Here is a 13,358-nt window from a genome sequence, read left to right as displayed (position 1 = left end):
GACTAAGCACCTCCACTCTCCAGAAGAGAAATATATTTAACATTTAATTGACTTGGAACCCCTTTTCCACACTTAAGGGCGATCTAGGTTTGTCTTCAGGCCTACTTCAAGGCAGCTGATCGGCCCTTTATTTAACCTTTCTGATTTATAAGATAAAATTCACAAAAGGTGTTCGTTAATTATTTGCTCATTAAATTAACTTCTACAAAATATACAGTCTATATGAAGCTTAAAATATGAGTTCAAGCAAATGGAGGTTGATGAATTCTAAACTACTTTGCATTTTGACTAAAAATCAGAAATATTTTTGGATTGCTAAAATCTTATTTTTCCCAATTGTGAAAGATTTATATATTTATTATAGAAAATTTTGCAGTCACAGAAAGATCTTTGAAAACACAACCTCTACTTCTGTATCCAGCAATAGTTTATTACATTTCCTGTTCCATATTCTTTTTCTAAGAATTGTGTAAATGTAGAGATGGCAATCATCAAGTCCAGCCTCTTTTTTTCAAACATGAAAATTGAGAACCAGAGAAGTTAAGTAACTATTTGCAAGGTCAAGGTTTCTAGCACTGCTAAACCAGAAGCCAGACCCATTGAGGTTAAGTTCAGTACTCTTGAGAGGCAGCTAACAAAGATTTTTTTTTTTTAATTAAACTTTTGAGACATTTGTAGATTTCCATGCAGTTTTAAGAAATAATACAGAGATTCCCTGAATTCTTTACTCAGTTTCCCCTTGTGGTAACATCTTTTTTTAAATTTTGTCTGCGTTGGGTCTTCATTGCTGCGCACGGGCTTTCTCTAGTTGCGGCGAGCCGGGGCTACTCTTCGTTGAGGTGCGCGGGCTTCTCATTGCGGTGGCTTCCCTCGTTGCAGAGCCTGGGCTGTAGGTGCATGGGCTTCAGTAGTTGTGGTGTGCGAGCTCAGTAGTTGTGGCTTGCGGGCTCTAGAGCACAGGCTCAGTAGTTGTGGAGCAGGGGCTTAGTTGCTCTGCGGCATGTGGGATCTTCCCAGACCAGGGCTCGAACCCGTGTCCCCTGCATTGGCAGGCGGATTCTTAACCACTGTGCCACCAGGGAAGTCCCTCCTGTGTAACATCTTGCAAAACTATAGTACAATTTAGTACAATCAAGACATTAACATTAGTGAAAATGTAAGCATTTCCGTCACTGCAAGAATCCCTCCTGTTGTCCTGAGAGTGCGCCTACTTCCTTCCTACTCCCATCCCCTTCTTAACCCCTAGCAACCGATAGTTTTGTTATTTCAAGAATGTTATACAAATGGAATGATAGCCATATATAGCCTTTTGAGATTAGCTTTTTTTACTCAGCATATTCTTTGCAAATTCATCCAGGTTGTTGCATGTATCCATAGTTCATTCCTTTATATTGCTGGGTAGTGTTCCATCGTATCAATGGACCACAGTTTGATTAACCAGCCACCTGCTGAAGGATATTTTGTTTGTTTCCAGTTTTTGACTATTACGAATAAAGCTGCTCTAAACAATTGTGTACATATTTTTGAGTGAACATAAGCCTTCATCTCTCTGAGATAAATGCCCAGGGGTGTAATTGCTGGGTTCTATGGTAATTGCATGTTTAGTTTTTTTTGTTTGATTTTTTTCTTTTTTGGCTGTACCACACAGCATGTGGGATCTTAGTTCCCTGACCAGGGATTCAGGCTGAGCCCCCTGCATTGGGAGCACAGAGTCTTAACCACTGGACCGCCAGGGAAATCCTGCATGTTTAGTTTTTTTTGTTTGCTTTTTGTTTTTTAATGAAAGCTTCTTTCTTTCTTTCTTTCTTTTTGGCTGTGTTGGGTCTTCGTTTCTGTGCGAGGGCTTTCTCTAGTTGTGGCGAGCGGGGGCCACTCTTCATCGTGGTGCGCGGGCCTCTCTTGTTGCGGAGCACACGCTCCAGATGCGCAGGCTCAGTAGTTGTGGCTCACGGGCCTAGTTGCTCCACGGCATGTGGGATCTTCCCAGACCAGGGCTCGAACCTGTGTCCCCTGCATTAGCAGGCAGATTCTCAACCACTGCGCCACCAGGGAAGCCCCTGCATGTTTAGTTTTTTAAGAAACTGCCAAAACTGTTTTCCAGCGTGGCTGTACCATTTTGCATTCCTGTCTTTTCTTTGTTTTTAAACATTAACTCATTCTCCTTGATTTTCAACAATCTTAAATTCTGATACTCAGTAAATGAAAAGCCTTTAAAGGGAAATATTTTGGAAATGAGGAATAGAGTTGAATTAATTGGATTTATTTAATTAGGAATTAATATTTAACTTGACCCGATAAAATGCACTAAAAATCTCTAAGGTTTGAAACACTGAAATGTTTTACATACAGCGCCTATTTCTGTTGTGCTGCAAAATAACAAGTAGAGTGGCTCTTTATAAGCTAAAAATTAATCTTAAAAAATATCTGTGGATCATATAGCTCAGTATAGAGAGTAATAACTACTCTCTCCACTTTCAATGCTGTTTGAAGAAATGGTCTGGGTCTGTCAATAAATAGTTGAGGTTTTGACTATTTTGAGACTCCTTGAGCTAGCCTCGGCCAAGACATTGTTGGAATAACAGTAGGGACCCCATGGCCCACTGCCGCAGATTCCCAGACATGTTAACGTTACCACATTGTTATGTAAAAATCTGATGTTAACGAATCATTTTCAAAACAGAAGAGCATTAATCATCCGTATATTTTCAGATAAATGTAAAATGAGTTAGGAGTAGCACTACTTCTTTTCTTTCTGTTGCCTTTTTCCCCCTTTTTAAAAATCTCTATATCTCTTCTTAGTTCTTTTCTACCTTTTCTGCTTTTCCTCCTTTTTAGTTACCCATATCATTCTTTTTCTCTCCTTGTTATTTCTCTTAGTCTTAGTGTAGTATATTCCTCTACTAGTATCCACTCAGACTCATTACCTGCTCTCAGAACCACTCTTTTCAGGAACCTCCTCAGCCTGTGGCTTGTCACAGGAAATTTTGGAGTTGTCTCATAGAATGAAGTATTGGAAAACTTTGTCTTTAGGTGATTTTTAATGGTGTGACTGTGTATAGGTTAGCCGTAACACCTTATGGATTAATATTTGCAAAATAATTATTGAGCACTTGTTTTTGTAGACTCAAAGTGTAAAAGATAGCGCACTGAAAGAAATATGTAATAGTAACAGCACTCAGGGCTGTGGCTTTCCCTTTCTCTACCACATTTCTGTTTTTCATCTTAGGAACTGTATGGAGATTCTGACCAAACCCCTTTCCAATGAGAAAGTTGTCCGACCAGCCCTCATCTACAGTCTCTTTCCCAACGTGCCCCCTACCATCTATTTTGGCACTCTGGATGAGAGAGGTAAGCCTGGCCCAGTGTCAGCCCAGAAGAACCCCCAGGAGAAGGATGTTAGCGAAGTTGGGAGGGGGTGGCAATAGGGTGGAAGGGGCTTTCCAGAATGGCTGTATTGGTGCTTGGTTCCCCGCCTGGTTCACCAGTCTGATGGGGGGATCTTTATCTTGTCCATCCTTTGGCTGACCCTCTCAGCCCCATAATCTCATGATCATTCTTGCCCTCTAACCTTGCATCTTTCCCCTTTCAACCGCCTCTTCTCTCTGTTTTCCTCATTCCTGTGCAGCCTCCTTTCTTCCCCAAAGTGTGCTCCTTTCAAACTCTGATATGGAACAATACTTAGTGACTTGCCTACCCAGGGAAGGCTGAGCAACAGTGCCATCTTTTACCTCTTCTCACCATGACTCTCCTGCTCTTCTCCACACTCTCCCCCCACCTCCCCGTTTTCCCCCAGTGGAGAAACTTCCCTGGGAACAGAGGAAGCTGCTCCGATGGAAGATGAGCACAGTGACCCCCAACATTGTCAAGCAGACCATTGGACGGTCCCACTTCAAAATCAGCAAGAGTGAGTCACTTGCCTTACTTCGAGCCTGTCCTCTGCCCCAACAGATGGGCTTTGGGCAGGAACGGAGCCCTAGATACCTCCTGTTATGTGGGGACCCTGTCCTGAAGTTTCCAACTTCATAGGAGGACATAGGTCTGAAATCCCTCTGGGCTGGAGTCTGTTCCTCGCAATTGGGAGACAGAGGCCCATTGTTCTGGTCCTGACCCCAGGGCCTCATGTAGGACAGCTCCATGGCAACTCTTAGAAAACCGGGGCTGGGAGCTATGCTCAGGCCCAGTGGTGTTTCTGGGGCCTCTGAGCCTCTCTCTGTCCCAGGGACTGAGCTGCCAGCAGGACTGACTTCCTGATGTGCCTTCTGTAGGGAATGATGACTGGCTGGGCTGCTGGGGTCACCACATGAAGTCTCCTAGTTTCCGATCCATTCAGGAGCATCAGAAGGTAGGGGCCCTTTCTGAGCCATTCTTCCCCTTGACTCTGGACTGGGGAGGAGGAGGCTGGTATTGGAAGTGAGGGAAGAGGAGGATGACCATGGAGAAGTCAGGAGGGTTCATAGGGGAGTGGAGGAAGGCAGGTGCAGGGTGAGCCCCCAGCAGGTCACGCATGTCTAGTAGTTCAGCTGCAGTGTCTTAGACAGTTGAAGCCTCTAAAAGACACTTTTTCCTCTAGTGTCTTGAGATGCAGTGTCAGTTTTCAGTTTATTATGTTTCTCCTGTAACCGCTGCGCGTTGCCTCCATTCCTCCAAGCTGAATATGTGTAAAGAAGACTTTGGTCTCATGCTGGAATGAATAGTCCCTTTTCCCCAGGAAAGCCAGGTACTTTCCTGTCTTTGTCCTACAGGCATGGAAAAAGACTTAACAGCTTTTACTTTGCTCTTAAGGTGAATATTATGTCTGTCTTAGTTACTATTTTATGTCGTGAACTGTTGACTCCTAAAGGGCACTACGTTTTGTTGTGTTTGCGTTTTAATCATTTTTTGGTGAACGCTCAGCAGCTGAATACTTAAGGACCTTTAGACGGTGATAATCAGATGGAACAGGAGCTTTGAATGTTGAAATGGTGTAATGAATCTTGCTGTCTTCCTTGTGGTCTCACCTGGACTCTCTCTCTCCCTACTCTCACCCTTTGTCCCTTCTGTAGCTAAACCACTTCCCAGGTTCATTCCAGATTGGGCGAAAGGACCGACTGTGGCGGAACCTGTCCCGCATGCAGAGCCGGTTTGGCAAGAAGGAGTTCAGTTTCTTCCCTCAGTCCTTCATCCTGCCTCAGGATGCCAAGCTTCTGCGCAAAGCCTGGGAGAGCAGCAGCCGCCAAAAGTGGATTGTTAAACCAGTGAGTGGATCATGGCAGGTGGCAGGCCAGGGCCTGAGAGTGGGAACGGCGGAGTGTCTGGCCAGGTAAACAGCTCCTCTCCTCTCCCCTTGACCTCTAGCCAGCATCTGCTCGAGGCATTGGCATCCAGGTCATTCACAAGTGGAGTCAGCTCCCCAAGCGAAGGCCCCTTCTGGTACAGAGGTGAGCCGGTCTCCAGCTCAGGTCCCGCTCCCCGTTTCCCATCTTCTCAGCCTGGAGGTTCCCTTTTCACGATGTTCTTTTGTCCTTTGTCCTCCCCGCCAAAAAACTTCCTCAGCCAGCTGTTTAAAGGTCTCTGTCCTGGGGACCGTTAGCTGGCTTTTGCCATGGCTCAGTTACCTACCAAGCCCTATCTCATCTGTCCTGTCCCTGAAGCTGGCCTTTCCCTGTGTAGGTATCTCCACAAACCCTACCTCATCAGCGGCAGCAAGTTCGATCTGCGAATCTATGTTTACGTCACCTCCTATGATCCTCTACGGATTTACCTCTTTTCAGATGGACTCGTCCGCTTTGCCAGTTGCAAGTATGTGGTAGTGGTGAGGCCTTATCCTGACAGCTTTGGGGATTTGCTTTCCCTCCAGGGAGGGAAGCCAGCGGACACCAAGCAGGAAAATAACCAATATTTTGGTAGTTTTTGTTAGCAAAGGAGAAGGTAGGGTGCCTTTGGGAAAACCTAGTCTTCCTTTTCTCCTGTGTGTCTCCTTTACTTTTACATCAAACACTTCACTTCTGACACTTCTGGTCACCAAACGTGTGGGTTTTTTTCCCCCACACGAAGCAGTTCTACACAACACCAGGTGAGTGTCCTACAATTGAACTCAATTCTGACACTATCTACCTGGAGATAGCATCAGATCGCACAGGTTAACGGCTCAGTTTCATCAGGCTGCCCCTCCTTCCACCACCTCAGATGCCAGTTGCAAGTGCAGGGTGCCGCATGTGTTTCTGACCAATCGGCTGTAAATCAGAGGTTCCCATGACCCCCTCCTTGGGGCCGGGGCTGAGGGGTATCAATTTGATTAATTTGCTAGAGCAGCTCACTCAACTCAGGAAAACAGTTTACTTATGTTTACTGATTTATGAAAGATGGATGTGATAAAGGGTACAGAAGAACAGCCAGATGGAAGAGATGCACAGGGCAAGGTATGTAGGAAGAGGCACGGAGCTTCTATGCCCTCTCTGGGCTGGCTGCTCTCGCAGCACCTCCAGAGGTTTACCCACCCGGAAGCTCTCTGAACCTCATGTTTTGGGGATTTTTATGGAGGCTTCATCACTTAGGCATGATCGATCATTAACTCCATTTTCAGCCCTTCTCCCTTTTTAAGAGAATGGGAGTTGAGTGGGGGGAGTTGAAACTTCCAACTGTCTAATCATGGCTTGGTCTTTCCAGTGACTGTCCCTCATCCAGGAGCCATCCAGGAGCTTACCCAGTGTCGCCTCATTAGAACAAAAGACGCTCCTATCACCCAGGAAATTATAAGAGTTTCAGGAGCTCTGTGTTAGAAACTGGGGTCAAAGACCAAATCTGAGAACAAAGATGCTCCTTGTACTCTTACCACTTAGGAGTTTACAAAGGTTTTAGCAGCTCTGTGTCAGGGGCTGGGGGCAGAGGCCAATATGTATATTTGTTATTATAAATCACAGTTATATGTGGAAGGGGAAATAAGGAGGTTCTCTGCTTTACTGAATAGGGAGGGTCTTCCTGCAGGACTGAGGTGGGATAAATTGGGAGATGAGTTTACCTGTGGTGTTTTGGAAACCTTACCAGTAGGTGTACTTCTCAGACCCTTGTGCATCTGAAAAGATCTGTCCACTTGTCCTTTGCCTCTTCAGGATGTGGGGAAATGTTTGGACCGTTATCCATCTGCCATCTCACCATCTCACGTCTGCCTTTCCTCTCACTTCCAGGTATTCCCCTTCCATGAAGAGCCTTGGCAACAAGTTCATGCACCTGACCAACTACAGTGTCAATAAAAAGAATGCCGAGTACCAGGCCAATGAAGATGAAACGGCCTGCCAGGGCCACAAATGGTACCCAGACAGTGTCCCCATCAAGTGGAGGTCTAGAGGAGCACAGAGTTCTGGGGTTTGGGGAGGTTTCAGGGGGGGTGGTGAGTGGAGGATTAATATAAGACCCAGAGATTATATAAACACTTGGCAATTCAGAATTGGTCTGTTTGCATCCAACTCATTTCTGTCTTAATTCAAAACATCAAAAGAAGATACATGAAGAAGATACCTTTGGGCCTCTCATTCCTTTTTCTTTCTCTTTTCTTCATCACTCATTCATAGAATACAACCCTAAATTCTCCCTCCTCCTCTCCTGCCTTACAGGGCACTGAAGGCTTTATGGAGCTACCTGAGCCAGAAGGGAGTCAACAGTGATGCCATCTGGGAGAAGATAAAGGACGTTGTTGTCAAAACGATCATCTCGTGAGTCACACTGCCACCCTGGGCGTGGGGCCTGCCACTCAACCCCCCCTTTTCTTGTGGGCCTCCACCCTGCTGTGCTCCAGACTTTTGACCATGCTGTGTTTCCGTTTCTGAGGACAGGGTTTAGGAAGGAATGGATAGACTTAAATTCTGCTCTTCTGCTGAACTTCATCCCCAGAAGCTGGCTCCAGATCACAAACATCTCTTGAGAGCTTCTTTTCCTGGGTTGCTTCTGTTCTCCCATCTCTGAGCCACTCCGTTGGCAGGGCAGCTCTAGGTAGAGCCTTTGGGAGGAGCTGAGCTGAATACTTTCTCCTCCCTGTGACCAGGTCAGAACCCTATGTGACCAGCCTGCTGAAGATGTACGTGCGGCGGCCCTACAGCTGCCACGAGCTCTTCGGTTTCGACATCATGCTGGATGAGAACCTCAAGCCCTGGGTCCTGGAAGTCAACATCTCCCCAAGGTAGGTATTCTCAGGGCACTCACAGTAGAGGCCTTTCTGTGTCCTCATGATCCTGTTTCTGCTCCGGTCTTGCTGACTTTGGGAAAACTTTTCCTTCACTAGAATATGTGTTTTCCCTTCATGGTCTGTTAACGCATTCCCTTATTCTTTGCCATTATCTCAAGGTTCTCTGACATTGGAGGCAGATTGTTAAAAGTTACTCTTTTAAACTTGATGCCTACTGCATGCTTTTCCCTAGCAAGGTCATGGGCAGGGACCACCCTGTGTGAGGTTATTCACTATCCGTGGGGCAAGAAGACCCCCGTGATGGTGCTCATGAGTTTGGATGTAAATGGGGCTGGCCTTGACTGGGACTTGTGACTGGAAACAGTTTTGGCATCTGCTTTTACCACTCTTTGGATCCTTTCCCTGAAGCCTCCACTCCAACTCTCCACTGGACATCAGCATCAAAGGCCAGATGATCCGTGACCTTCTGAACCTGGCGGGCTTTGTTCTGCCCAGCGCAGAGGATATCGCTTCCAGCTCCAGTAGCTCCACCAGCTCCACCACCAGGTCAGCCTCCTTGCTTGTCTGCAGCTTGGCTGGCAGCATGAGCAGCCCCATAGAGACTCTGGGAAGGGATGGTGTCTGTGCGCTCCCTCCTGCTTGGTCTCCCTTGCTGCTCGGTCTGCCCCTGCAATCTGCTCACACACCACTGCCATGTCAGTGCCCCTAAAAGCCTGTTTGCTTAATTGCTCCCCTGCCCAGGAATCCCCACAGAGCCCGGGGGATCAGCTTTAAATTCCTCAAGCAGGGGATTCCCTGGCGGTCTAGTGGTTAAGACTCCACGCTTTCACTGCTGAGGGCCTGGGTTCAGTCCCTGGTCGGGGAACTACGATCCCACCAGCCGCGCGGCACAGCCAAAAAAAAAAAAATTCCTCAAGCAGACATGCAAGGCCCCAGCCTCTTTTTCCCAGGCACCCCTCCCTTAATTCCTCTTCCCAGCTCCTGTGCTCTGACAAACTGGATCGCCCATAGAACCTTAAGGTTGGAAGAATCCTTAAGGATCAGTTAGTCTAGTCTCCTCTCTGAAATGTTCACTGCTTCTCATTGTTCCCCTATGGTGTCCCCTCCTCTGCTCATGGGATTTCTTCCTCCTTCCACTCATCAAGACCTCCCTGTTTCAACCTCACCCATCCATCAAAGCCTAGCTGAAGGCAGCATCTTCATGAAACCAGCTCAATGTGGGCTCTCTCCTCCACACCCCCAAAGCACTCAGAACCACTCTTGAGGAAAGGGAGCTCAAATTTTTGGTAACAAAACTTGCTTTCCCCACTGTACCTTGTAGACTTATATTTGGCTCTGTGCTATAGTTATTTGTCATTTGACACATGCAATCCTGTGAGCTTCTTGGAGGCCATCTTTGTGTCTCTCTCAGCAGTAATTGTTGTAATGTGGGTGATGAAACTGAGGTACAGTGAGGTCAGGGAATTTGTCCAGGATCACATAGCCAGTAGGGCCAAGCTGGATATTTATTATAGTAAGTATTCACTAAATTAAACTAAACTGAAATATATACAGTGCTTGTTCCATGGTCCTCCTTTTTTATCATTTAAGTACAACTTAAAGAGGGTGCTTTGTACTCTTTTAGTTCGTACATGGGACTTCATCTTTGAGTCTCAGGCTACTGGAATGCAGTGCATTGCAGTCTGATTTACTCACGTAACGAACTTCTGTCCATCCTTCTTTGTCTTCTCTTGAGAAGGGTGTCTTCCTGGACTGGACCCTCTCTCTACATGTCCTCAGGATGTGAAGCTGCTGACCTTACCCTTTGCCCCCTTTCCACCCTCTGCCTTAGCCTGCCCAGCTCCCCCAGGGACAGATGTCGAATGGCCCCGGAGTACTTCACTGCACAGAAGATGAAGAAAGCCTATTACCTGACCCAGAAAATTCCTGATCAGGTAGGAAATTGCCTGAAATTGATCCCTGATCAAACCTGTGAAGCCCCAAGGCAAGCAGTTTTTCTTCCCTCTAGGGCAGGATTTCCTACATCCCCTGGTGTGCAGGGATTTGTTGGAATGTATGTCATTCCGGAGAGAGTTGATGGCCCTTATCACATGTTCAACAACCACTGCTCTTAGCAAAGTGCTGTACCAGCCCACCCTTCTTGTAGAGCTATAGACCCTTTGGGTTTCTTTCCCTGAGGGGCACTGAGCTCCTGGAAGGCTTGACTTTCTCAGAGCAGATGAGGGAATCAGATGGAAGTGTGGCAGACACAAGGCTGTGGCCAAATCTGGGTTCTGATCTTGACTTCATCCAACAAATCACTTAACCTCTGTGCCCCCTGTCTCCCCTCACCCCAGCCAAGAGTCTCTTCATCCCCCGAATAAGCTCAGCAGACTTGGGAATAGATGAGGTCCAGAGTGGGCCCACCAGACTGCCTTGGTGGTCCTTTGGTCCTGGAGCCTTAGGACCCCAGAGCTGTACTCCCCATCCCCCAGCTTTTTGATTCTCTGCCTCTGGCTTACACTCTTTGTCATACCCTTTTCCCCCCTGTTCCTTGGGCCACAGGACTTCTATTCATCTGTGCTGGATGTCCTGACGCCAGATGATGTTCGGGTTCTGGTTGAGATGGAGGATGAGTTTTCTCGCCGTGGTCAATTTGAACGAATTTTTCCTTCTCGAATCTCTTCTCGCTATCTCCGCTTTTTTGAGCAGCCACGATATTTCAACATTCTCACCACCCAGTGGGAGCAGAAGTACCATGGCAACAAGCTCAAAGGTGATGTGTCCTCCCTGCCCACATGCCATGTTTAATGAGAGATTAAATCCCAATAGACCAAGAAGTGAGCCTCTGTGGCAAGAAGAATAGGCCAGTTGATTCCACCCTCTTAAGTCCCACCCTTGTTAATCTTGTCCTAGGAGTAGATCTGCTTCGGAGTTGGTGCTACAAAGGGTTCCACACAGGAGCCATCTCTGATTCTCCTCCAGTGGTGAGTAGTGCCATTGGGGTGAAGGGGGACAGTCCTACCTCAGGCCCCTCCCTCTTCCACCTTAAGAGCGCAGCATGGGTTGGGTGTAGGTCCAGACCCTCTCACTTCTTCCCAAGGTTCTGCAGGTCTCTGTGTCTCAGGACCCTTCCCTTTCAAGGGAATAATTGCCTCCAGGATTCCCTGGATGCCTTTCTTTCAAGGATCAGGTGCTTTGTAGCCTCAACTTCTTATCTGAATCAAGAGAGGACCAAGATTTCTCCCCATATGGGCCCATTCCTGCAGGGTAGGGAAGGGAAGAGCCCTTTGATCACTCAGAGGTAGAGCTGGGAAAGAGTCCTAAGACCCAGACACTCTCCCCTGACCTCTACCTCGCCCTTTGGCCTCATTGCTTCCTTTGCTTTTAGTGGACTCTCCCGACATCAATTCTGACTGTCCCAAAGGGTGATGCGACACTCAGTGATTTCTCCAAATCGGAGACTGGCAAGCTGGGGTGAGTGCTGCCTGGGCAAGGGAAGGGCGTTGAGTGTGAATTCGGGGAGTTTTCTTCCTCCCTCTCTTCCCAGAGTATGATGAGATCAGCGTTCTCCAGTTGGGGGTTGGTGGGAATATAAGAATATGCAGCCACGGTACTTTCTTCCTGGTGGCTCTTGGTGTGCCCAGCAAAGCTGAGCTGGGGCACAGACTCATCCGCAAAGGCAGCCACTTGCAGCCATGCTGAAATGAATACGGTGAATGCCTGCTCTAGACTCTGAAGGTAGCAGATCGTGGGTTAAAGTCTCAGCTACACAATGTCTCAGCCATTTCTTCCTCCCTCTGTTCCCTTCAGAAAACATGGCTCCTCCAAGGGAAGCATACCACTCTCTGAAGATGGGACCATGCCCAAGCCCACGAAGACCCAAGCTGGCCTCTCCCCTTTCCCCAGGAAACCCAGTTCCTCAAAGGACAGTGAGGACACCAGCAAAGAGCCCAGCCTCTCCACACAGACGTTACCCTTGATCAAGTACTCTGGTCAGACTTCGAGATTTTCTGCCTCCCCCACCTCCCAGTCAGCTGGTGACTCCCTCCTGGCTGCTGTGAGCCTGTGACGGGCCTCTCCACTAGCCCCTGCCCAGGTGCACCAGCGTTAGCTACCTCATGGGAACCGGCCGGCCGGCCAGCCTGAGCTCCCACCCCTCCACCTCGCCCCTCCTCCGAGTATTTTTTGAAGTGGTTGAGTTGTAGAGGGAGGTGTCTGGCGGGCTGGAGGGGTGGTGGGGAGGGGGACGAAGTGAGGAAGGTTCACTGGCTGGCACCTCATATCTCAGCGGAGAAGCCAATGATGGCCACTCAGCCTTATAAAGCAGGGTTTGGTTTCTACCTTTAGAGAACCATGTGTGGTTTGTTTTAGGCCTTGGTGCGGTGACTGAGTTACGGCTCAAGAGGAGAAAACATACTGAACATATTCGGGCCTGAAGTCCCTTGCTCCCTATGTAATTGAGGAGGTTCCTCTGAGGGTCCTTATTTCCTCAGGTCTCACCCTCCCGCCTCCCCAACCCCCTGTCCTGAGGAGTCACTTTCAGAAGCCTTCAGACCTCCTCAGTAGATAAGCAGGCAGAGGCCATGACATGCTGAACCCATTTCCTATCATCCTAGTCTTGGGGACATCCCCACCTCCAGACCATTTCTCCTTTCATATACCCACCCAGCCAGTAGCCCTAGGTCTTCCTATTCTGACCTCACATCACTACTTGTTCAACCTTCTAGACTTCTCTCTCATGGATGTTACCCCTTCAGCTCTTGTCTCCCTGTGAGGTGAGAGGTTTTTATGAACTTTGTGAATTTCCCATGGCTGCAGTAAAGGAGCCTGGATAATCCCACTTGCTGTTGCCTGTCTGGGTCCATATATCAAAGGACGCAATCCAAGGGGAGGGTGGAAGGAGCTGTGGTTCCCCCTTCACTCTCTCTGGTGTTCGGGGTCTGGCTCACAGGTCGCTAGGGCACGCAGACTCTGGTGGCCTGGAGGGCGGGTTTCAGGAGCAGCCACCGTCGTAGGATGGGCTTCCAGTCAGGCTCCTGACTAAACCCTGTACTCAGTAAATGTTGACCACGTGAACTGTACGTACGGAGGTCTCACAGGACACAAACACCTAACCAGAAGCTCTACCTCTCTCTCTCCTGGGCCCAGGGGGAAGCCAAGGTGGGAGGGTTTGGATCAGAAAGGTTGTTTTCACTTGAACGATGCTCCTCCTTAACCT

The 13,358-nt window shown here is 48.0% G+C and overlaps 1 protein-coding gene across 1 annotated transcript in view; it reads left to right on the top strand.

Annotated features, from left to right (window-relative positions):
• The window catches only part of TTLL4 (tubulin tyrosine ligase like 4), a 37,764-nt gene extending 24,784 nt beyond the window's left edge, over nt 1-12,980 (top strand). The window contains exons 5-19 of the mRNA XM_068544438.1: nt 3,227-3,348; nt 3,794-3,904; nt 4,266-4,342; nt 5,043-5,234; nt 5,335-5,417; nt 5,650-5,778; nt 7,164-7,286; nt 7,590-7,688; nt 8,018-8,152; nt 8,567-8,704; nt 9,990-10,092; nt 10,703-10,913; nt 11,054-11,124; nt 11,529-11,614; nt 11,951-12,980. Of these exons, the coding sequence (XP_068400539.1) occupies nt 3,227-3,348; nt 3,794-3,904; nt 4,266-4,342; nt 5,043-5,234; nt 5,335-5,417; nt 5,650-5,778; nt 7,164-7,286; nt 7,590-7,688; nt 8,018-8,152; nt 8,567-8,704; nt 9,990-10,092; nt 10,703-10,913; nt 11,054-11,124; nt 11,529-11,614; nt 11,951-12,209 (1,939 nt within the window). The 3' untranslated portion in view covers nt 12,210-12,980. The remainder of the gene's footprint in view (nt 1-3,226; nt 3,349-3,793; nt 3,905-4,265; nt 4,343-5,042; nt 5,235-5,334; nt 5,418-5,649; nt 5,779-7,163; nt 7,287-7,589; nt 7,689-8,017; nt 8,153-8,566; nt 8,705-9,989; nt 10,093-10,702; nt 10,914-11,053; nt 11,125-11,528; nt 11,615-11,950) is intronic.
• Nucleotides 12,981-13,358: the final 378 nt, after the last annotated feature.

This window comes from Eschrichtius robustus, chromosome 5, assembly GCF_028021215.1.
Source record: "Eschrichtius robustus isolate mEscRob2 chromosome 5, mEscRob2.pri, whole genome shotgun sequence".
NCBI classification, from domain to species: Eukaryota; Metazoa; Chordata; class Mammalia; order Artiodactyla; family Eschrichtiidae; genus Eschrichtius; species Eschrichtius robustus.
This window is presented reverse-complemented; position numbering and strand designations above follow the sequence as displayed.